The sequence below is a fragment of the Sciurus carolinensis genome, chromosome 6, assembly GCF_902686445.1.
Source record: "Sciurus carolinensis chromosome 6, mSciCar1.2, whole genome shotgun sequence".
In the NCBI taxonomy this organism is placed as follows: domain Eukaryota; kingdom Metazoa; phylum Chordata; class Mammalia; order Rodentia; family Sciuridae; genus Sciurus; species Sciurus carolinensis.
In genome coordinates, this window is record NC_062218.1 from 113047466 (window position 1) to 113071807 (window position 24342).

Sequence of the window (24342 nt, forward strand, 5' to 3'; positions counted from 1 at the left end):
TCTAGTGGTTGCTTATAAGGGAGTTATGGGAAAAGAGTAAAATCAGAGCCAGACAAAGAAGTTGGAGACAAACGACATAAGGAAAATTTTTACCATAAATGATATATTCAGAAACTATAAGAACTTACTTTTTCTCTATCTATGTGAGCCACTGAATCTTTTCAGGTCCCCTTTGCATGAGTTTGTGATGATCCCTCTCTTTCATCAAGAAAACTTGGAGAAATTTCCAAGTAAGTTTTTATTATATTCCAAAGTTGTTAACACTGTGGGTTCTGGCATTAGGTCTAGTTGCAAATTTTGGTTCTGATATTTACCAAGTGGGTAATATTGGGAAAATTGCTCAAGCATTCTTCCCTCATAGGCTGGTAGCATGGAATAAATGAGAAAATACAAAGAGAGCACTTGATATATGAGATATACCTCATGCCAATTTGCTATTGGTATTTTTTAAAATCTCAAAATAGAAATATTAATTTATTTTCTAGCTTATCAAAATTGTCTCTTTTTATCTTTCCATAAGTTATCTAGTATGATTAGAAATGGAATGCAGGTATATGTTTTCATAAATATAATAGGTAAGAGATTAAAAAAGAATTTCAAGTAAAAAAACAAGTAACCAAACTTCTCCACACCCTCTCTCCTGTCAAGCTGAAATAAATAGCATTTTCTCTCTTTCCCTTTTTTACTAGAATTGAACACAGGGCCTCAGGCATGCTAGGCAAGCTCTCTACCACTGAGTTAATCCCTAGCCCATGAATTATTACCACTTTGAATGGAGATATTTCTGGTTGCCCATGTCTGGGGTAGCTGAGCAATCACCAATAGCTCTAGAATTTCTTGATAGAAGAGAGGTTATTCAAACACCTGGTAGCAAAAGGGATGGGAACTGATCCCAAAGCTTAATTGCAGAGCAGGTACAGGTTTCATGCATTTGGGATGACTCTGAGGAGGTACCTAACTGGAGTTATGAGGAGGCTGGCCACCCCATTCCAGGGACTCCTCAGTGTTACCTGTCTTCCCTATCAGCAAGGCTGTTGTTCTTACTTTTTATAGTAATATTAAAGGAATTGAACATATCAGTTTTGTCTGACTGAACAATTGTTAAGGAAAGGGAAGTTGGGAAAGAATTTAATTTTTTTGAACTTGGTCAAGCAAGTATAATTAAGTCAGCAGGAAATTCAAAATTGGGAACAATTACATTAGAATAAATCATTTTGCAAGGGGGAATATAATAATGTCTCTAGGCTGTAATTTTAAAAATTAGTCTTATAGAAAATTCTCAGTTTCACCATAGGAGCTGATGATATTTATGGTTCCAGGACTTTGTCCTTGGAAAGAAGCCGGGAAGGCAACAGATCCCGGAGCAGGAGGTTAAAGCAAAAGTGTTCGTACACTGCAGAGTACTCACCTTGTCTGTGACTGTCGCTATAATCAGAGCATTTGGCACCAGAAGAGCAGTTTTGGTTTTCTTTATTAAGGTTACTGAGAAAGCCGGAATAGAGATCTGAAACAGAATCATGAAGTTAACACTGGTTTAGACGTCACAGAACAGTCCTTCAAATCTACACATTAAAGGAAAAAGGGAAAAAAGATAAACAAGGAAATCAACATCAAGCTTTCTAGACTTCATGAAGAAAAGTGAGTCTTCTCAGCAATTTAGTGAGACCCCCAGCAACTTAGTAAGACCTTGTCTCAAAATAAAAAATAAAAAAGGATGGGGACATAGTTCAGTGGTAAAGCACCCCTGGGTCAATCCCCCTGTACCAAAAGGAAAAAAAAATGTGAATCTTAAAGAGTGGTATGAATGGTGCCACCTCAGCTTTTCAAACTGGTGTTTACAAAGCCAGAGGACAAATCTGGATCATCGATTCTACTGAAGGTCTTACTGGGAAACTTTCATCTTTAGATATGGGGAATAGAATATAAAAGCTACAATTATTTTCATTTATTGGAGCCCAAGGCTCTACAGAAGTTTCAAGATTGTGGCCAATGATTTGGGTTAACTTCCACATGCCCCACTCCCCTCTGCTGTGCGTGTGTGGGTGGGGACAACATTCAAGAGTACTGGTGCAGGAGAGACATCACTGCAGAGTCTGGGACATGCATTCAGTTCTGTTGGTATCTGCATGACCTGCTTAACTTTACAAACTTTCCACTCTGGGCCTGTTTCCTGATCCATACATAGGAGACAGTCTTGTCTACTTTATAGAATTTTCTGTGGATTAAAAGAGATAATATATGGAAAATGTCCAGTGCCAGATAAAACTTTCCATTCATTTCCTCATTTGTCTCATGAAATCAGGACTTTTTATTAGAACCAGAAATAAACATATATTGGCGAAATATAAGATTATTTCTGGTTCTAATAATAATAACAAAACTGTAGAAGCTGCACTTACGTACACCTGTTTACCAGATGGGAATGTCATTTAATTATGATAAGCCTATAAGTTGATATCTTAAGAGAGGTACATGACCTGCTTGAGGGCCTACATAAAAGAGGTTACAAAGGTGGAATCTGAACTGAACTGATCCAAAATGTGGGTTTTTTTCAATACTGTAAGAATGCATTAGAAGGTGCAAAGAAAACTAGGCATTCCTGATATCTTGTTATATCCTTCCAACCATATTTGATTTCAAAGAAAAACAGATCACATCACTTTGATCCCTGAGAACAGAATCACACAGGCATGGTCAAAAGAAAATGTCACTCCCTCCATAGGTCTGTGTCCTCACTTGAACATCTATTTCATTAAAATGCTCCATTTATTCCATAAGAGATCAACAAGGTTGACAGGGAAGAGAAAGCCTTCTGTTAGCACTGCCAGCTCAAGGAGGGAAAACGAGCTTTTCATTTTGAATCTCTGCATTCACATTTGGGTTTATGAGATGAGCTGACTTACTGTCCTGCCAAGTTCCAGGCAGGAAGACCAAGGAGGAAGGAGGAACTAATCCAAATTAGGTATTTTCTCTACCTATTTTGCCAAGAACTGTACCCACAAAAATTTTCAAGAATGGGAGGTAATTCTAAAGTTGTAAATTGGGATAACTTTGGGAAAAAAGAATTTAAAGACCTGTGAAGATTAATGATGATATCAAAATAAGTCCAATTTGGTTTTTGAGCAGCAGTGCAAACACACAGTGACAAGGGACTATAAATTTAGGTTTTTCTAAAAACCCTTAGGGAGTTTTCAATCATGAGTGCAAAATTACAACTTGATAGCACTTGTGAAATGAAACTGAAATTACTTTTCAGTGAGACTAGATGGAACTTGATACATGCATGCTAATTTTACTAGCATTTGAAATAGAGACTGGTTGACTATAAGGTCCTGATTAAATTAAGGCTGTACTTTATTAACATTTTTCCATAGCAGGGTAGTTAGAAAGTTCCCCTTCCTAGAGAAAATTATTTGGGTGCCTTCGGTTCATATTGGAACAGGCTGGAATTCTGTTGACAATGAAGATATACCTAATCTATACCTAATGCCAAAAAAAGCAAGTGTCCAGTCAGGTGCGGTGGTGCACACCTGTAAACCCAGTGGCTCAGGAGGCTGAGGCAGGAGGATGGTGAGTTCAGAGCCAGCCTCAGCAACTTAGCGAGGTTCTAAGCAACTCAGGGAGACCCTGTCTCTAATAAAATATATAAAAAAAGGGCTGGAGATGTGGCTCGGTGGTTAAGTGCCCCTGGGTTCAATCACTGGCACCAAAAAAAAAGAGAAAGTTTCCATTACATTTGTTGAGTGGTCTCTATGTAATTGTCAGAAACTTTAAGGAGAATATTTTAAAAGAAGCAAATCAACTCAAAACATAAAGTTTATAATCAGCCTACTTCAAGAGTATAAACACTGCTTATTCATCATCATGAATCCGAGTGACTGAAAACTCAGTCATGCAACCTGAGAAGGTGTTTTTTTTTTGACTTCTTACGCTGGTGGCCTGAGTGAACTGTGATGTAACACCATGCTCGAAGGCAAGGATGTCATCAGGAGGGGGTTATCTTTTCTCTTCCTACACTACAGGTTCAGAAGGTGGTGCGTGGGCAAACTGCCAGTTTCCTCCGGCTATTCTCATTTATGCTCAGGTGTCACACGCCTCTGCTCCCCGATTCTGTGTTTATAGAGAATGGAAAGGCTCAGTAACAGCGTGTACTTGGGGAAGTGGGTATGGGACTCCCCCAGAGAAGTGCTGCCCTTTCTGCTCACTATGCTGCGGAGGGCAAGTGGCTTATCTGCTGGTCTGTGATTCTAGACCTCTTTGTTGGCATCTGGTGTGAATCTGGTGTAAAGATTCACATTTCCTACACAAAGTGTTTTGGTTTTAATGAATGCCTTTCAAACAAATTGTACCATACTCCCCATATGACTGAGTGTTTCTGGTGACACCTGGGCAAAGGGGATCTGGGGTGTGGTGTGGGAGAGGGATAATGTGCTTGAATAAGGAAACAAGTGAGCGTGGTGAAGGAGGACTCAGTCCTTGACCCAGCTAAGTTCATAAAACAGGTCTCTCTCTGACCTGTTTTCTGGGTTATTCTTCCCCTCAGTTATCTTAAATTCCAGGATCACAGGTCTGAGCGATAACATCCTATGACAGATATCGGAACCACCCTTCCTGGTCCCAGGCATGATTTCATTGGTGTCTACAAGACTGCGTGACCAGCCCAGGACAACAATCAACTAGACCAGGCCCTGAGCAAGATCACAGCCACGGCAACCCCCCTGCCTCTCGCCTCTGATCTTTCCCTGTAGAACCACAGCGCTACTGTTGAGGCCCTGAAGACAGCAGCACAACCACACTGAGAGTAAATCCCAAATCCCTTTTGCTATTGTTGTTTTTTTGGGTGGCTGGGAGTGGGCCTGGTCTGCTGGGATTCCCCTGGGGGCCAGCACTACAGCTGACAAAGGTATTTAGGCAAAGAGGGAAGTTAGTGTCATCTGGAAGCATTTAGAATGCATAGTATTTGAAACCATGACAAAAGAAACTCAGTATAAAGGCATAATCATGATATATTTACAAATAGAGTTCAGCCAAAAAGAATTTATTTTAAAATTATTTTTAAATCATATATTTGTAACATATGAAAAGGCAGGGTTAGCTTTCTTTTCTAAATATTATACCAACCTTAGTGTCTTTTCCAAAGACCTTGGAATGAAAACAAATCCAGTTTTCTGATACAAAGAGCTTTCCTTGGTATAGTATTTCTTTCTGAAGAGCACAGGTAAAGCCTGGGAGAATACAGACAGGTATAATAGCACCATGTAGCATTCCACTAAAATATTATTTCCATTATTTCAATTTAAAATAGAAGTTGTGTATCTACTCAAGGATGGGCAGAGATCACACACTCATACTCCAAAGCTCTGTCATTTCTTTCTCAGACATCTTTAGTGGAATAAAGTTGCAGTGACTAGATTTTATTTTTTAATTCAAGGTCTTACAGACTCTAGAATCCAAACAGGAAGGCAAGTCAACCATCACACATGGGAAACCAAGAATGATGTTTCTGAGGTCTCCTCTGTTTAGGAAGGTGTGTCACCCTTGTGCCAATTGTGGCACGCCTGGCCCTCCCTTCCCAGGCATCCTCACTAATGACCCACTGAAGCAACAGCCGGTCACTCAGGGAAGAGCACATGACTCCCCCGTCTGCCTGGAGATCATGGCAGGAACCCAGCACCTTGCCTTCACTTGTGTACAAGAGACTAGGACTGAACCTTGAGCCCTGCGTGAGCCACACGTAACCAGCATGCCAGGAAGGTGCTTAGGTGTGACCACCACACCCTGCATAGCACAGGTATTAGCACCTCTGTCCACTTGGACCCGTGTGTCCTTTTAACCTTTTAGTAGCCTCTCTTGCCCCAGGCTTGTTATCATACATCTCAGGATGATTCAATCAGCTGCATTTCAGCAAAAAATACAAAAGGCAGGAGAGATCATTCTGGAACCATGCTGATGAGATCATAACTCGTGGGGAAATTCAGCTTCTCATTCTATTCTCTTATCTTGCAAGGTGCTTGGGGAAAGGTGACTGTGGTTGGCACTGTCGCTCCACCATGACCTGCTGCCTTCAGAAACCTATTGTCCTCACTGACCAGTCCCCCCACTAATGAGCAACTTTTCACATACGAAGCTTAGAAAGTCAAACAGGTCAGAACTTACTTTGCCTCAGTGGCTCCTCAGTTGGGACATCAAGAAACAACTTGTGAAAGTGCATGTTCGCCTTGTACTGCAGGGAGAATAAAACACAGGCCTCGCTGCACACATTTTGAGTCCAATTCAGAATAAATAACACATCTTCCCTCCCTCATGCTATCTTTAGGAATTTACCCTCTCTGATTTTGTAAGTGTTCAACACAGCCCCTCAGTTGGGGCACAAAAGTTCACTCTCTAACAGGATTAATGTCTTGCTGGGTGGACACCACATGCAGCGGGTGGTCAGCTGAGGTATCAGGCAGGACAAGGATGTTCCTGATAAGAAATGAGATGAACTCTAAGGAATCTCACTAGAGATTCCTGGATTCCAGGGCACTAAAGATACAAGGTGGGTACTTCAGAAGACCAAAAATGGTAGAGCTTTGTACTCAAACAAACCTGTCCTAAAGTCCTTGATGTGTGATCATGGCCTAGTCACTTCACTTCCCTGGGCCTCAGTTTTCTCTTTTGGGCCAGAGGGCAAAAACACCACCTGCCTCAGAAGGATGCCACCAGGCTTACAAGGGTACCGCATCTAAAGAACCTACTGCCTGGAGTGACGTGGGTCTGTTACTATGCTGATATGATGTGAAGGCATCTCCTTAGCCAGTGACAGGAGGACAGAGGCCGACAAGTATCATTCTTTCTTTCTTTTCTTTCCCTCCCTCTCTCCCTTCCTCCCTTCTTTCCTTCCCTCTCTCCCTCCCTCCCTTCCTTCCTTCCTTCCTTCCCTCCCTTTCTTTTTCTTTCTTCTCTCTCTCCCTCTTTCTTTGGTACCAGGTATTAAAACCAGGGCACTTAACCACTTCACCACTAAGCTACATTCCCAGCCCGTCTAAAATCTTTTACTTAGAGACCAGGTCTCACTGAGTTGCTTAGGACCTTGCCAAGTTGCTGAGGCTGGCTTTGAACTTGAGATCCTCTTGCCACAGTCTCCTGAGCTGCTGGGATTATAGGCCTGTGCCACCATGCCCAGATGACCAGTGGGATTTCATATGAAAGAATTAACTCTCCAGGGCAGTAGAAGGACCGAGAGTCAGAAAAGCTGCACATTTCTTCATTTTCACCATGTGCAGCTTGCAAATTGTGTTCACAAGCCTCATTCTCACAATTACCCTGGGAACATGGCGTCCCCATTCCAGGGCTTAGGACCTGTTCCTCAGGGAGCTTTAAGCCACACCATACCACCACTATAGAGCAGAGCTGGATCCTCCCTCTGCAGGATCACTCTGATGCATAGGACACTTCTGAAGAAAAAATCTGATCAGGAGAACAGAGGGAGATGGGCAAGCAGGCCTCTGATGATGTGTTCCCCAAACCAGGAGAGCTCAATGGCAAGACTGGGCCTCTTATTGCTATGAAGAAAAAAACTGCAGACCAGATTGTCACTATGACAGGTGGTCTCTGCAAGCCAGCTATTTTATAAATAGATACCTTACTTAAAGTATATTTCCTCACGCCACTTCTTAGGAGGACACTTTGCACCTAGAAAGACATCCTGATGAAAGCTCGGTATTGGCTGGGAGCTTCACTAGGATTTTGTTTTTAAATGGCTACAGGAAGCATTGTTTGCACACTTGATTTAAAAAATCCTAGTCTATGGAGTCTTCAAAAATGTCTGCAGAGGCAGGAGGATCTCAAGTTCAAAACCAGCCTCAGCAATCTAGTGAAGCCCTAAGCAACTCAGTGAGACCTTGTCTCTAAATAAAATACAAAAACAGGTTGGGAATGTGGCTCAGTGGTTAAGTGACCCTGGGTTCAATCCCTGGTCATCCCTCCCACAGGTGCCCTCCCCCCCCAAAAAAAAAATGACAGTGCAATGAAGAGCCAAAAATAAATAAATAAATAAAGGTAGTAGGACTGTAGACAACAAATGCAGTATTTGACTCTTGACTGATCCTGGTAGGGGATAAAAACCCCCAAACACTTTTACTTTATAAAGGACATCCCTTAGTAAGGCAATTATGGAAATTCAAACTGAATTTTGATACTTCGTTAAATTTCGCGGATGTGGATTTCTTTGTTTTAGTTCTTAGGAAACACATATTCAAGCATTTGGGGTGATGTGTTGAAAACCGCCCCCAAGCCCCAAATGACAGGAAGACTGGGCTAGAGGTGGAGCTCAGGGGAGGAGCATTTTCTTAGTATGTGGGAGGTCCTGAGATCAATCCCCCACACCCAAAACAAAACAAAACAACCCCAAACTCTTAGCACCTGTAAATGCATCACACTCAATGACACGGAACTGGGCTTTATTACCTATCAGAGTTTATTTGAGAGCAGAACTGAAATTACTTCTGCAGAGTCATAACCCTGCACGCAGGCCTTCCTTCTCTGGTGCCTATTCTGTAATTTTAACTTGTGGTTGTCACATTTTCCCTTGTCCTACTAATTATTATACAAGCACTATGTTGGTACCTGCTCTCTGGGTCCTTGTCAGAGTTAGGGGACACAGAACAGCACCCACTACCTCTCAGTATGTGTTGAAAGGTAAGTTGTGGAATCTAATGTTGATCAGAAATTGACCAGAGGAAGCACTGGGGAGTTAGCTCAGCTGATAGAGTGCTTGCCTCACAAGCACAAGGCCCTGAGTTTGATCCCCAGTACCGCAAAAAAAAAAAAAAAAAAAAAAAAAAAAAAAGAAATTGACCAGAGGAAGAGTCATTTGTCTGTCCTTCCAAACTCTTTGAACTTCTGTGCCTAGGTCAGCCATGTAGGAAGCTGCATGCTCAGGTTATTTTATTTGTTCTTTTTAGATATACATGAGAGTAGAATGCATTTTGGCATATTGTACATACATGGAGTATAAAATATTCTAATTAGAATCCTATTCTTGTGGTTGTACATGACACAGAGTTACCCTGGTCATGTATTCAAATACAAGGATAAGATAGTTATGTCTGATTAATTCTACTGTCCTTCCTATTCCCCTTCCCCTCCCCCCCCTTCCCTTCATTCTCCTTTATCTAATCCAATAGACTTCTATTCTTCCTCTCCCTACCCTCCCTTGTGTGGGTTAGCATCTACATATCAGAAAGAACATTCAGCCTTTGGGTTTTTGGGACTGGCTTATTTCATGATCTTCTCCAGTTCCATCCATTTACTGGCAAATGCCATAATTTCATTCTTCTTTATGGTTGAGTAATATTCCCTTGTGTATATACACCACATTTTCTGTATCCATTCCCCTGTTGAAGGACAGCTTGGCTGTTGTGAATTAAGCTGCTACCCTGCTCAGGTTCTTTCCCTCCTTTGGCACTGATGGGTCTATCACCCTCTGAGAGACAGCACTTACTCTACTCCCCCATTACCTGGCTGGAAGATGAAGACTTTTTCCTTTCAGTCTTAGGGTCATTTTTGCTTTCTGTTTTACAGTCATTCTTATCACCTACTAAAGAGGCACCATCACAATTGGATTTTGACCTGTGGAAATAAAATCCAGGGGGATTATAAGATGAATTGTTTTAGTCATTCATTATTTATTATAATAAATCTTGATTATTATACAATGTCACGAGAAAACCTGATGTTTATTTTTCTCTTCAAGATATCAGTAATTATTCCTGATACTCTCGGGCATTTACATAGTATGCATCTCAGGCGAATGGGAGATTAGAGCAGGATCTCAGCACAAACTGCAGAAATGATAACTTATTCATAAAGGGAGAAATGACAATTGAGATGTGAAAGTAACCACATCATTTCAAAAGTATTTTAGTATAAAGAGGAGTGCTTGAAGCAAATGACTAAATAAAATTACAGTCATAATTCAATCAAAGAATATTTTTGTCTCAGAACCCATTAACATTTAACAAGTATTAATTGAGGGAGGCATTGTGCTAAATGCCTTGGGCTCACAAGACAGTCTTTATCTTTAGGGAGCCTGTGTGGACACGCATCAGACATGTTTTTAAAAAGGCAGTTGTTAGGGCTCGGGTTGTGGTAGAGCACTTGCATAGCATGTGTGAGGCACTGGGTTCAATTCTCAGCACTGCATAAAAATAAATAAATAAATAAATAAATAAATACATGTAAAAATGTTTATAAAAGGTATTTTTAAAAAGGCAATACTTCATTTAGCAATACTATCAGAGGAGTTAGGAGAAAGTACAGAGTGAGTCTAAAAAGAGGCAAGGGATGGGAGGCCAACAGAACCATGTGGGTTTAACGAGTGGGGCCTAACAGGATGAGCAGGAATTGGGTATGAGGAAAAGAGAAACAAAACATCTCAGATAGGGAAAACAGTAAAAGTGAAACAGTTACAAAAAAAAAAAAAAAAAAAAAAAACCCCAAAACAATGTTTAGATTTGAGTCAAGTCCTCTGAGGTCCTGTCTTATTAAGCGCAGAGGTCAGAGCTCCAGAATTTCTTTCTAAGGTGACTCTAGTTCTGGCTCTCCATGTTAGCAAGTGTGTGAATTTGCATACATCTTCAATCCTATAGCTAAAAACAGGCATGTCCAAGTGGAATGCACATATGATTTCTAGAGGTAACATATGAACAAGTCTTACAATTGCATAATTGTCTTCTAATTTATTGGGGGGAAATGGCATAAAAGAAGTTCATGATTTTACATTGTTATTCCTTAAAATGAGGCTCTGTTCATAATTGGGTCAAAGTAGATTTAAGAAGAATCTGAAGGGGCAGATGACTGACATTAGAAATGACACTAGGCTCTGATTTGCTTAGCTGTGAAAACACGGGCCACAGATGTCCTGGGCCCCTTCTAGCCCCAACAGTTCAAGATCCCATGATGCTCACAGCCCAGGTAAAGTGCCGCTTAGCAACCTAAGGTAATAGGATTTGATTTCAGCTGCAGGCCTTTGAACCTATTTATACATAAATGTCTGGGGAATTCTAGAGATCACATTTTTGGAAACTGTGAGTAAATGTCTGTACTCAAAAATAAAATTATTCTTACCAATGTCAAATTACCAGTTATTTTACTCCTTGCTGATTTTAGCATCATCACCACTACTGATTCAAGTGAGTACCAGCGGCATTGCCAAGGACATGGCCAGGTCTTCTGAAGACCCACAGGCTGCATGTAGGCACATAGACAAGGAGCAGGTGGCTCTACCTTGGGTAATTTCAAAAGGCACAGCCGCAGGGGGCTGTCTGTGTACTGCTGACTTCTGGGGGTGGGAGTGTCTTTATTTGGGTTTTATCGACTGTGTTGTCTCACACTTCTCAAAGGTGTCTATGAGAAAAGCCCCATGCAAAATGAAAGTGTGCAGCCCGTGCACAAAAATGATTAAGGATTTCCCAGCAAGCAGAGCATTGACCCCGTGCAATAGCACAGGCCACAGAGCCATGCGTCCTCTCTGATGCAAAGTGCTGTTCTCATCTGAAGCCTGCGGAAGTCGAGTAAAACCAATAGTGTTTGCAAGGTGACTGTTGGAACCAGTCGACGCTGCTGAAAAATACATGAAACAATAACATATTTCGTGTCCTTGTGGAGAGACTCACTTGGTGAGTGAGGCAGGATGCTCTGACAAGAAACTACTGTGGAAGGGAGGGTGAAAACAGATGCTACAAGACAGGCATGCAGAAGAGATGGAGAAATAATTGGAAACTGAAGTCTGAAAAGAGAAATCTAGAGAAAGAGTTAAAACTTACACATGGTCCTGAAGGAAGAATAGATTTGGAGAGAAGATATGGGCTGGGAGCCAGGAAAGAAGTGAAAGGCAGGAGTTAGTTAATTGTCTGTTAGCAGAGGCTTCAGGGAGAAAGCAGCAGTTCTAATAATGCCGAAGGAGCAATTGCTCCTCAGTTGAGATAAAAAACCACGTGTGGGGGCTGGGGCTGTAGCTCAATGGTAGAGCACTTGCTGAGCATGTGTGAGGCACTGGGTTCGAGTCTCAGCACCACATAAAAATAAATAAATAAAATAAAGGCATGTGTCCATTTACAACTAAAAAATATATTTTTTATACCTTTATTTTATTTGTGTATATTTTATGTGGTGCTGAGGATCGAACGCAGTGCCTCCCACATGCTTGGCAAGTGCTCTACCACTGAGCCACAACCCCAGCCCCCAACTAAAATATTAAAACACAAACAAACAAACCCACATTTGGGGCTGGAGATGTAATTCAGTGGTAGTACGCTTGCCTAGCATGTGCAAGGGCCTGGGCTCAATCCACTGTATTTCAAAAACCAAACCAAAACAAATCAAAAAATTAAGCAAACCACCACCACCACCACAACAAAAAAACCCAAACAAAAAAATTGCACATTTACTTATAACTGACCATTGGTCTAGCTATTCTCTTTAAAGAGTTAAAAAGCAACTTTAGGTGCCCTCTTTGTAGCTGGTGCCTCAGAGAGGGATGGAGACTACAGTTACGCCCCTCAAAGTACTCCTTCCCTCCCAGCCTCCCTGATGGCCTAGTCACAGGCAGAAGTGGCCTGGCAGATCATTGGGATGGGGTCTCCTCTGCTCTTTTCCATGGTTCCCAGGAAAGTGAGAGGACAGGCCCAGAGGCTGAGCCCATCTCCAACTGGTCAGCCTTTGCAGGTGCTTCATAAATCTGTGCTTGGGAGTGGGTTTTCCTGGCTTCATCAGTCTGCAAAATCAGTGCTTTTAGAAAAGGGTACCTGCTCTTCAGAAGGCTGGGGCAGGAGGAGAAAAAGATGCTGCTAGAAAGTAAAGAGAGGAAGCCAAGTGCCAGTGATTGGCTGTCAAGGAAGAACACGCTGATCTTTCTCAGAGGCCTTATTTACCTACAGTTGGTCCATGCTCCTAACACCAACCATAAAACCAGAAACCCCAGTGCTTCCCACAACCCTGAGAACAAAGAGTTAAGTGAAGACTCACCGCAGGCAAATGCTTTTCTTCTGATCTGGGGACTCGGCCTCCACAGAGGGGGTAGGGGACTGGGCTGTGGGAGACCTGCAGACTTTCTTTTTGTCCTCCACACCATTCTCAGCCTCTGAGCTGGAGAAAAGAGAGAAACGCTTCACCTTAGACATTCAGAGGGAAGTGGAAGGAAAAAACGATGAAGTAACTTGGAGTTCTGGAGAGCCAATGATCTTCAATCTCCACCGACAGGCCCGTCAAATTGGACAACTGTGCACTTTTCCAATCTCCATCTGACTCCTCTTGGCTGGAGCCCTGAGGGCAATAGCTGCAGGTCACACCTACTTCACTTGTAAAGGCTGACTGTGCAAGGACGCCTTAGCTCCCAGGTCTGTGCCTGTGGGCCCTGCACTGCCTAGCTTTGACCAGCCTAGGCGTGTGCTGGGCAGCAGATCACCTGGAGGTTGGGAGGGCCCCTGTGCGCAAGCGCGCAGGCGCCCACAAGGGGTGGCTGCCTGCAGGTGCTGGGAACTCCCACCCCCTCTGTTTGTACTTCTCTTATGTCACTTATCACCTTTTGTAGTCATGAAAGTTCCACTTTGGGTTGTTGTTGTTTTAGCCAACCACTTCCCTAAGCAATTTACAGTCTTCAATCTTTACAACCACCCAGGCTGGATAGGAATGATTACCTTATAGATGAGATATCTGAAGCTGTCATCAAATATCTTGCCTAAGTTTACAAAGCTAGCCTCTACCTTGGTTGCAATTCAAACTCAGTTCTGTCCACCTGTAAGGTATTTGTGTGCACATTCTTTTTCTCACTCTCTCTCCCCACCCTCCATCCATCCCCAACCACTTACTCGTCCATTTATCCTCCTTACTAGCTCTTCAATGTGAGAGCCCCATATTGGAAATCTTATTCATCTTTACACTAACCAAAGGGTCAAGGATAGTGACAGTATGTGGTCATGATCAAGTGGTTTTGGAAAAACTAGATCTGACCCTGGTAAAAGACAGAGTGGAAGGGAATAGATGGAAAGGTGAGTCAAGAGAATTTGCACAATGAACCACTAACAAGTGGACGACAACCTTCATGGCGCACACAGAATTAAGCTACCTCAGATGGTGATTGAAGACCATTTGGAGACAATTTCCAATGTGGGAAGCAGGAGAAGGAATATTGAGGGGAGAAGAGAAGGTGTTATTAATATATTGGAACTTCTTTGATGCCAGCCTGCACAGCAATGAACACATAAGATACATTTTTTGAGGATGTAAGAATCCCTTAGTAGTTGAACATAAAGCAAGACACAGTAAAATGGCATTGCTATGACAGGTGACCTCATTTCAGTCCTAATTTACAACTTATTAGATATTTCCACCTGCATATGACCAAGCAGGCAGGAAATGTTATTGGTCCATTTAAGCTTTGCTGTTGCTTGCTTAGCCTTTGCCACAGCACAGAAACATTGTAGTCACTCTAGGAGTCCTATCCTAGAGTCAAAATCAAGACCAAGTGTATCTGACAATGATAACCAACTAGATAATAATCCCTAGGAATGGCTGATATTCTTTAGTTAGCATTTCTTTTTTTCCTAAGTAGACATATTGGAGCACAGAGATTCAACCTTCTACTTCTTTGGTTCTTCCAGGACTTAAAAGCACTCAAGTATATTAAAAAGGCTTAGTTCTTATCTGTACTGCATTATGTGACAAAGGTTACATGAGAGACCTTGAACTATTATTAGAAAACACTGATTTAGTTTAAAATAAAATAATTGAACTTTATTTTAGTATTAATTTAACTTATGAACTTAGAGTTTTCAAATTGTGAAGGTGCCTTGGTACGTACCTTTGCCTTTTCTTTTTTAAAATTTTTAGTTGTAGATGGACACAATATTTTATTTATTTATTTTATTTATTTATATTTATGTGGTGCTGAGGATCGAACCCAGTGTCTCACACAAGCTAGGCAAGCGCTCTACCACTGAGCTACAACCCCAGCTCTGCCTTTTCTCTTTATTCCCTAAGACATACATATTACTCCTATTCTTTAAAAGCATTGGGCAGAAGTGGACTTGAGAAGCCCTCCTTAGGTAGGGAGACTAATTGCCTGTGGAACTTCAACAATCCATCTCAGCATTCACTTAAATATTTACTAAGTTTTATGTGGGAGCAGAATAAGATTTGAAAGCAGAGCCATTGCTGTTCTGTACAGCATTTTTGTGTAGAAAGAGCCATTCCTGCTAAGAGCCACTCAGAAAAAGGCACCATGTCTCGAGGCCATGCCCTGGATAATGGATTGGCAGGGAGAAGGCGCTTCTTGCTCTGGTCACAAGGAGTCCAGCACCAAGATGTAAAGGAAGTCCAGTCCATCTGGCTTTGAGCCCTTCTCGACCTTGCCCTCCCTGGTCAGGCACTTCAGTGCTGAATGTCACATGGTGGTTCTGATTCAGGGATTCTAGCTTGGCACTGAAAAGATTACAACATTTGTGCATCCTATCCAAACAACATCTTGCAAGGCAAAACACCCAGGCGTGCTTAAGTTAAAAGAGGCAATTTCCAGATATCCTCCACCTGGCTCTTCCTTAGACTTGTGCTTGTCTTCAGTGCAGGTCCTGTGCTTGAGGGCCCTACCAGGAGACATCCTTCTAAAGCTTCCATGTAACTCACCAGGCCCCTAAACAATAAATGCCTTGAGTTGTTAACTTTTCTCCCAAAGGTCCTAGTTATCCAGTGACTATACCAGTTCCTTAAAGGCAGGGAACTTTGTGTTTTTCCACAGGGCTCAGTTCTGCATTTTGCTCACTGTGGTCATCACATGTTGACTGATGTGGGATTTGTTATGTATTGTCTCAAAGAGAAAGTGAATTCCATCTATGGGTCAATTCCATGTTAGTTTTTATTTTGTTTTGTTTCTTTTCATGCAAGAGATTTTATTAAGCAGATAGGCAGAGTGTCTGCCCACAGGGTGAGAGAGAGAGAAAGAAAATGAGAGAGAAAGAGAGTGAGAGAGAGATAGAGCACGTGCAAGAGTGAGAGCGAGGGAGATAGAATCTTTTTTTTTTTTTTTTTAAGATGCTTTAGGCTCAAACAAGCTAATTCCTAACAGGTGAATTTTTTTTTTTTTTTTTTTCCCCGTTCCTTACCTTAGAGGCTTTGTCAAACCCAGACCGAAACTATGTAGAATCCAAATAATAGATAGGGTTGTGTGTGTCTGAGTGAGCAGAGTGTGGGAGGGGAGTGGAATGCTTCCTCAAGGACTCTCTGTAGCTTTAAAGTTACTGTCCATGAAGCTGAACATCTTTATTTAAATCATGAAAATAAGAAAATCAGGGTTTAGAAAAATATCTTTAGTAGTAGATGGACACAATAACTTCATTTATTTTTTTATGTGGTGCCAAGACTTGAACCCAGTGCCTCACATATGCTGGACAATTGTTCTACCACTGAGGCAAAACCCCAAGCCTTTTCAGGGAGATTGACTAAGATACTCAACTAGAAAACAAATAAACAAAAAACCCAATTTTCTTCTTTCAACAAATACTTATTGGAATGGTCCCTGCTGGTAACAGTTGTAAGATGCTTGGAGCTTCATGAGAGATAAGTGAGCTGACAGTTCTAAGTACCCATAAAAGCAGCAGATGACGCTGGAAACACAGGATTGACCTTCACTTGGCCCTGGCAGGTTATTTCTTCTCCCATTTCCAACCCAATTTAAGCATCAGCTATGGGTCCTGAAAGCTCTTCAGTAGGAATTTCAGAGCAGTGAGACAGTCATGATTACACCCACCAAGTGGGACTTCACCTACTAGGGGAAAGCATTTTTATTACTAACTACAACAAGCTGGATTCAATAAAATGATTACATATGGTTACACAATCTATAAATAAACAGGTCGGACTATCCTTATCAATGACCCAATATTGGTCACTGCCCAGACCTCAGTGGTCTGATGATGACATAAATTCAGATGTCACAATTTTTCATAACTAGAATTCTTACATAGAGTTAACTATCATTCCTCTTGGTGATAGTCTCTGTGAGTTTAAGGTAAACTCGACCCTCCTTTCCTGTCACCTCAGTCTTCCCGACCCTCTGCCCCTCCTGCTGAGAATGTATTACATTCAGATATCCTCACATGCAAGGCCTGGTAAATAAGTAGCCACCTGGCAGAAGCTATGATTAAGTTGCAATTCAGGTGAATGAAAACAAGTGTCACACTGTGGTTTAGTCCAGGAGGCTGTGCTCCTTCTTAATTACAGCAGTGATTCCCTTTGTTTGAGTCTACTTCATGTTAAATTAGTCTAAGCAAAGGCATAAAAAAAAAATCCCACTGAATTCCTTATGCTAATACAGGTGGGGTAGTTTTACACCCACTATCATTAAAAAACAAAACAACAACCCTCTGATCATCATTTTTCAAATGACCGTTGTGACCAACAAAGAAGATCTCCACAGGATACATTTCTGGAAATGAGATTGCGAGGGTCAAGGCTGGGCCAGGGAAAGCCCAGTGTTGCTGACACGCTGTAAGCTCAGCGGAGACCGACTCACCAAGATCTGGGGACTCACGACTCCTTCCTTGTTTCTGGTGTGTGCCTGCCTGTAGTCCCGTGGCTGGCCAGCAAAGACTGCAATACTTGGGAATCAAACAGTTAACCTACAGGGACAGAGGAGGTTCCTGGGAGCTGCTGGGCAGACAGACATCTAGGAACCAAAAGAAGGAAGTAGAGGGGGCGTGTAGAAGTGCGAAGTCGGCAGTGGAGCCGAGGACAGCTGGGTGACTTGTAAACTCCAATTTGGTCAATTCAGAATCTCCCAAGGTAGATTTTTATGTCCAGAATGGCCTTCCATTTGTAACTCTAATATAGTGTATCTTTGTCTAGACACTTTACATTTATTTATCTATTTACATATTTGTTTCTGAATAGGTACTATAAGCACCAGTACAAAATCTGAAAGTTACAAACAAGGAAACAAATTTCCCTTCTACCCCTGTTTGATGGTGGCATAGTTTCTTTCCACGTAAGCACCTACTGTTCCCAGAAACTTGTGTATTCTTCCTGGGAGATCCGTGCATGTGTGTGTGTGTGTGTGTGTGTGTGTGTGCACCTGCGTGCCTTTTAAAGATAAATGACAGCATAATAATCTACACCTTGTTTTGTTTTACTTACTGTATTTCAGTGTTCTTTCCTTATCACATACAATAGATCTTCCTCATTCTTTTTTTTTTAATGATTGCATCAGAGTTCCACTATAATGAATGAACTATATTCAACCAGTTCCTTATTGATGGGCATTTAGGTGAATTTTAGTCTTCTGCAAATACAAAGAACATTGCAACAAGTGTCTTTATATTTTTATTATGTATGTGAATATACCCATGGGATAATTTCCTGTATATGCAGCTGTTATGTTAAAAGGCATGTGATTTAAAAAATTTTATAGTTATTGCCAAACTGCCCTTGGTAGGGCTTCTGTGACTCACACTGCAATATGTAGCTGTATTTACACATTCCTGCTAATGAAGTGTTAAAATATAGACACATTAAAAAAGAGTATCTGGTACATAGAATAATAATAATCATTTTAATAATGATCAGTGTTAAACTTTTTGATCTTTACATGAGATGTTAAAAAAAGCCCATTACAATTTTAATTTGCATTTCTTATGGGCAAGGTTGAGTATATTTTCATATAGCTAAGAGCTTATTCAAGTTTCCCATTTTTGTAAATTTTCTGTTTGTATGAATATTTTGCCAATTTTTCTAATTTTTACCCCCTGGTACTGGAGATTGAACTCAGGGGAAGTCTACCACTGAGCTACATCCCCAGGCCTTTAATTTTTTATTTTATTTTATTTTAAATTTTGAGACAGGTTCTCAATAAGTTTGCTGAGGCTGGCCTCAAACTTGTGATCTTCCTGCTTCAGCTTTTGGAGTTTCTGGATTACAGGTGTGTACCACTGTGCCTGGCTTTCTAATGACTTTTTGATCAAAACATTTAGGAAGAATAATTCTTCTTACTGCCTCCTGGATTCTTGGCAATACCCTAGAACTGCCTTTGTTTTTAAGACTTGGGGGCCTTACTATGTTGCCCAGGCTGGCCTTGAACTCCTGTGCTCAAGAAATCCTCCTGCCTCAGCCTCCCAGTAGTTGGGACTTTGGGCATGCGCCTCCACTTGTGGCTTTTTAAATAAAAAATCTTAAATATTTAGTAGATATTAGGGGTCAGTGTGACATTAAAATAAGCCACTAATGACAAATTTTATTTTTTCTTGATAGATTTATAGACAGATAAAAGGCAGATAGATAAAAGATATGCCAAAACCAGTATTTTTTTCCCCTTACCTTCTCCAAACATTCTATCAAATCTGATGGAGAATGGGAAAATGTTTGCCTCCCCTCTCTAAGGCATATAAAATGAGAATTTCTATAAGTTGCAATAATTCTGATACAAGAATGATGGGAAACCATGAGTAGAAGAGGGATTTTCCCAAATTTCTGAAAAATGGGACATAGAGAGTAAAGTGCAATCTTCACGCATGCAGCACAATAGCCTACAGCATGAGCATCGGTGTGACCTACTAGAACAGAGACCTGTTTGTTAGCAATTCAGAGAGGTGCTATAGGAGGGGTTGGTGAGAAGCTGCCAAAACATTAGATTTGAAAGTGCCTGTGAGAAACCCTTGACAGCCCTCTCCCAGTTCCCATGCTCAGACCCAAATGGCAAGCAGTCAAGAGTTCAGCCCAAGGGGGAAAAATATCAGAAGGGTCATTTCTAAAGAATCTTAAAACCTGAGGTGCAGGAAACAAGGGTACCTAGCACGTGGGATGGAATCCCAGGGTCCACCCTGACCTTCCATTTTGAATAAGGTGGTCCTCAGTCAGAGGCCATCTCCCTGTCCATGGACAACAAAGGTCCAGGACAGAGACTCTAGTACTTCTTTCCCCCACCAGTCCCTTGTTCTTAAATTTGAAACGATAGGCAAAGATTGTCGGATCTTAAAGAAAACTTGTGAAAGTCTGAAAGAAAAGACCAAGATAAACCAATAAGAAAGTAAAATCCCAAGGAAACTCACTGCAGAGAACAGAAGAAAATTGAAACAAACAAGCAAAAAGGAAAATACACAAAACCCCAAACCCACTTACTATCTTCAGAGAAAAGACAGCACACATAAAAAAATAACCTTGGATTCACGAAGCAGGAAGAACCATTTCTTTCCCAATCCTCCCAGAGTCCAAATCCTTGTCATAGCCTAACACAGACTCCAAGATCTGCCCCGTCCAACCTCCTGATCTCTCTGACCCTCGCTCACTCCACCCAGCCACACCCCGAGCTCTGGGGAGAGATCTTTGCTGGCCTCATCGCCTCAGAAAATCACGCGATCTTCTCATCTCCTTCAAGACGTCACTAAATGTCACTTTATTCACGAGATCTATATATTAACCAAGGGCTGTAAGACATTCAAAAAGATAAAGAGGCAAGAGGGAAAAATAAGCCGCCTGTAAGGCAGGCACATCTTTATTAAATGAACAGGTGTTCTGAACAGAATAAAGAGAGGAGAGGAGGGGAGGGAGGAAGGGAGGGAGAAAGCATTACTAAAGAAGAAAATGAGAGTGTGAAGGGCAGAGGCTACTCCCTTTTTATCCTAAAAGGTGGGAGGTCAGATTGATTTAAGAAGAGATTAGACTGATGTATTAAGAGAAAAATGCATGAGAATGAGAATAGGAAGGGTGTAGTGCCACTTAAAACTGGGAGTGGGGGGCTGGGGGATTAACCTCAGTGGTAGAATGTGCTTAGCATGCAGGAGGCCCTGAGCTGAATTCCCAGCACCAAAAAAGAAGAAGAAAAACAATTGGAGTTGGAAGAGAAAAAGGTAAGCTGAGTCTTTTCCATCAAAACAGGAAGTTGAGAGATCAGGTTTAAAATTCATAAAGCAAGAAAGAGAAGGACACATATTTTTACAGACAGTGAAGTAACTAATACAATTAAAATCCATACCGTTAAAAGTGGCAACCACTTTTAGTCATATAGGGGATGGGAGAGCTGGTATTGACTTCATTATAAAATTACATTATTTTGGTAAACACTCTAAAATTAAAAAAAATCTTTATTAATAAATCTATAGACAAAATATAAAATGCAGAGTGAATAATAAAAATAGATCTGCTATCTTCAGAGGAGTTCTTACTCTGTGTAAAACTCAATGCCAGATTCTGTGTTTTCAAGGTATTCGGCCTTTACTGGGAATTTTAGTTGAGCACATAAAGAGCAACACAGATGATAAGGGATAGTATAAAGAAATCAGGAATTCAGAATGTCTTTTAATTGTAAAGAAAGAAGGAGGCCTGAGGCGATGTGTCTTTTTAAATTTAGCGCACACACACACACACACACACACACACAGACACACACACACGCAATAAGTGCCAGGAACATATTTCAGTACAAGAAAGCAGAAATGTCAATAACATCTCTATTTGTCCTATAAACCAGTAAAAACAAAACAGTTCCTTAGATTGGAAAAACTGAAACCTTCCTTTACTACTTGGGTGCCACCTCTGCTCACAGAAAACCATAATTGTGCAGAACTGATTATAGAAGGATTGATATTTGAGCTGGGTACATATGATTTGGATGTGCAGAAATACCAAAAGGGTAAGAAACATGAGGAAAGGCAGAAGTTAAATCATGCCAAGGAGGGGTCACATGCTCACAAGGAAATCTAGCAGCTTGTGTTTTCTGAAGTACAGGCGGCAGGAAGCAGTAGTAGTTAGGTGGCCATGAAGCTTGATTCCTGACGAGAACCGGCTGCTTTTAGACTTTGATTGGCAGTCGGGATTAACTGAAGATTTGTAAAAAAGAGGAAGGAAATGATGAGATATTCATCGCCCACCCTGACCCATGTGTCTCATAAGGGGTCTGATGAGACATGCACTTCTGTAGGACTATTCTCATGTTGGTGTACAGGAACTGGGGAGGCTGGAGACAGAAAATGGAAAGGCAGATGGGGGATGAATTGGAAGGCAAGAAGCGGCCCGTGCTGAAGAAATACTGCAGAGAGAGCATCCAGATGAATGCAGAGAAAGACCAATACCTGTGGGGTGGTGCAGATGGCTCCGCTACCATGAACAGTTAAAGGAACACGAGAGGAACCGTAGCTTGGCGGGAAGGAATTTGAAAGTCTGTTTTAGATACAATAGAAAGAACATTGTTAATAACTGCCTAAAAAACTGAAAGAGTCCAAAATAAATCAACAATTTTAAAAGGAGTATATGACTTTGCAGAGGAAGATTTCTGCCAGTTTGAGAACTAATTCTGTTGAGTCCTGAGCAGAATAACTCCTAAATCTCACTCAACAGCAGGGCTGGAGGATGGTGTGGCTGAGGCTCCCATCTGGCTCCAATACCTCTTTAATCTGGTCTCATGAAACTCTCTCTGTCCCCATTAAAATGGGCAAGTCCCTGTTCCATTTCCTCCTTTAAATCTACTCTCAAGTCTGTTTTTCTAAATCATTACTTTTTCTCAAAGCTCCAGACAACTCACATTATTTCACAAAGTGTTCAACAGGATTCTGATTCTGAAGGGATAGAAAACTAGCTTTTGTTAAAAACAAACAAATAAACAAGTAAAAACCAGCCCCCAAGAGCTTTATTGGTGCCTTAAGATGAAATGAACAGCTGCAGCTGCTGAAATTCCCCTTGCACCCCTGGAACATGCAGCAACGATCTCCAGGGTGTCCCTCTCCAAGTCTTCTGGGACATCAATGCCTGATTCATACCCCTGAGACATCGCCTCCATTATGTCATGCCACTGCTCCTGAGCCAACAATGGCTTTCTATTGAGCACCAGATGAAGCCTCTGAACAGAGCCATGACCCTCCAGAGTTCCCCAGTCCCCCTCTACTTTTCAAAAGAAATTCTCCATTTCAGCCCTGACTGTGGGTCCTCGAACCTCAGCCTCGATGATGTCATATTCCATCCTTCCTCTGTGTATGGCTCTTGGTTCCTCTGGCCTGCAATGTCCTTCCTGCTCCCCCAACAACTGCCCGCCATCTTTCTAGCCTTAGGACAGTCCAGTTATACCCTTCCTCTCTCCCTTTTAATTTCCAATGTCTGGATGTAAGAAACTGTGCAATTAATTCTTATTGATTGGACAACTGAACATATTTGCAATACAAGACAACAATCCACATTTTTAAAAAAGGCTTGGGCTTAAATTTTATCTCAGAATTCACCTGGTAATATCCTTTCTAAATGTGGTGACAAGTCCTATAGGAATAGGACCTTGCTGAGAGCTGGGGTGGGAGGAGGAAAAGTCCAGTATTTTTACTTTCCCTCTGTTGAATTAGCATTATGTGCAAACTTATTCTTCAAACTGATTATTAGTTAGGAGAGCAATACTTTGAAACCATATGAAAATAGGAAAATACTGTCTTTATTATTGGAAGAAACAACAATAGTAAGCAAAACCACAATCGAGCTAAATAACTTCTCAGCAGTGGCATTTTGAGGCCAAGCACCGTTGGAAAACAATAAAGGAAAAATGACAAGAAAATGCACGAAGGAGGCAGAATTGACTTCTCCAATTTCCAGTCAAGGTAGACTGATGCTGCTGATAGTTCTCTTTTGTTATTCACAACCTCAGCACGTAAGTAAATATCATTTTGCATTGCTTAGTGCTAACAGAATTTCTGAAAATACATACTGAATACATCTCAGTTATCAAATCAGAATATAACCTTCTCAGGGGCTGAGACTTTAAATATTTTTCATATTTCTATCTCCATTCCCTTTTGAAGCTGTTCTTCTGCTAGTAATTGCTGAATACTAAAATAAGCCACTTTTTGTACACTTAAGAGATTTTAGAGGGCATCTATTGGATTAAGGTTTTTGGCCTCAGGCATCTATTGCAGAGAGAACAGATTTTTAAATAGAATGAAAACCTTACCCAAACAGAAAGATAGAAATGCACAAGAACAGGACACAAAGTCCAGGAAAAACAATGTAGATAAAGTACAATTAACAAATCTTTAGCTAGAAGGGCAAATATTTAAAATATCATGCATATCAAATAAAATTAAAAAGTAGTTCAGGTTCTTTGGAAATAACTATGGATTAGGGAGTCTTGGAAATATTTTTTTGGGAGGTGATATAGAAAAAAATATGCCATGTAATAAATCAAAAGAGCCATTTGGAATTAAAGATAATTCTGAATGACAAAATGAAGCAAAGCTGTTCACATAAACCAGACTTGCAACAGGTCAAATTTATAAGTGGGCCTATCTCTAAAAGTAGGAATCATAGAGTTTAAGAATAACTAAGTTCTTTCATCTGGCTTTGGGT

General features: G+C 41.1%; 1 protein-coding gene across 3 annotated transcripts in view; it reads right to left on the reverse strand.

Moving 5' to 3' along the window:
* Window positions 1-24342, reverse strand: part of Gramd2b (GRAM domain containing 2B) — a 112298-nt gene that overhangs the window by 14140 nt on the left and 73816 nt on the right. For 2 of the 3 annotated variants that reach the window (XM_047555968.1, XM_047555969.1), the window contains exons 2-6: window positions 13009-13128; window positions 9501-9612; window positions 6157-6223; window positions 5122-5225; window positions 1409-1504 (exon numbers count right to left, since the gene is read on the reverse strand). In XM_047555968.1, coding sequence (XP_047411924.1) covers window positions 1409-1504; window positions 5122-5225; window positions 6157-6223; window positions 9501-9612; window positions 13009-13128 — 499 coding nt within the window. Of the gene's footprint in view, window positions 1-1408; window positions 1505-5121; window positions 5226-6156; window positions 6224-9500; window positions 9613-11807; window positions 11851-13008; window positions 13129-24342 lie in introns of all 3 variants that reach the window. The other variant, XM_047555970.1, reaches the window with a different exon arrangement.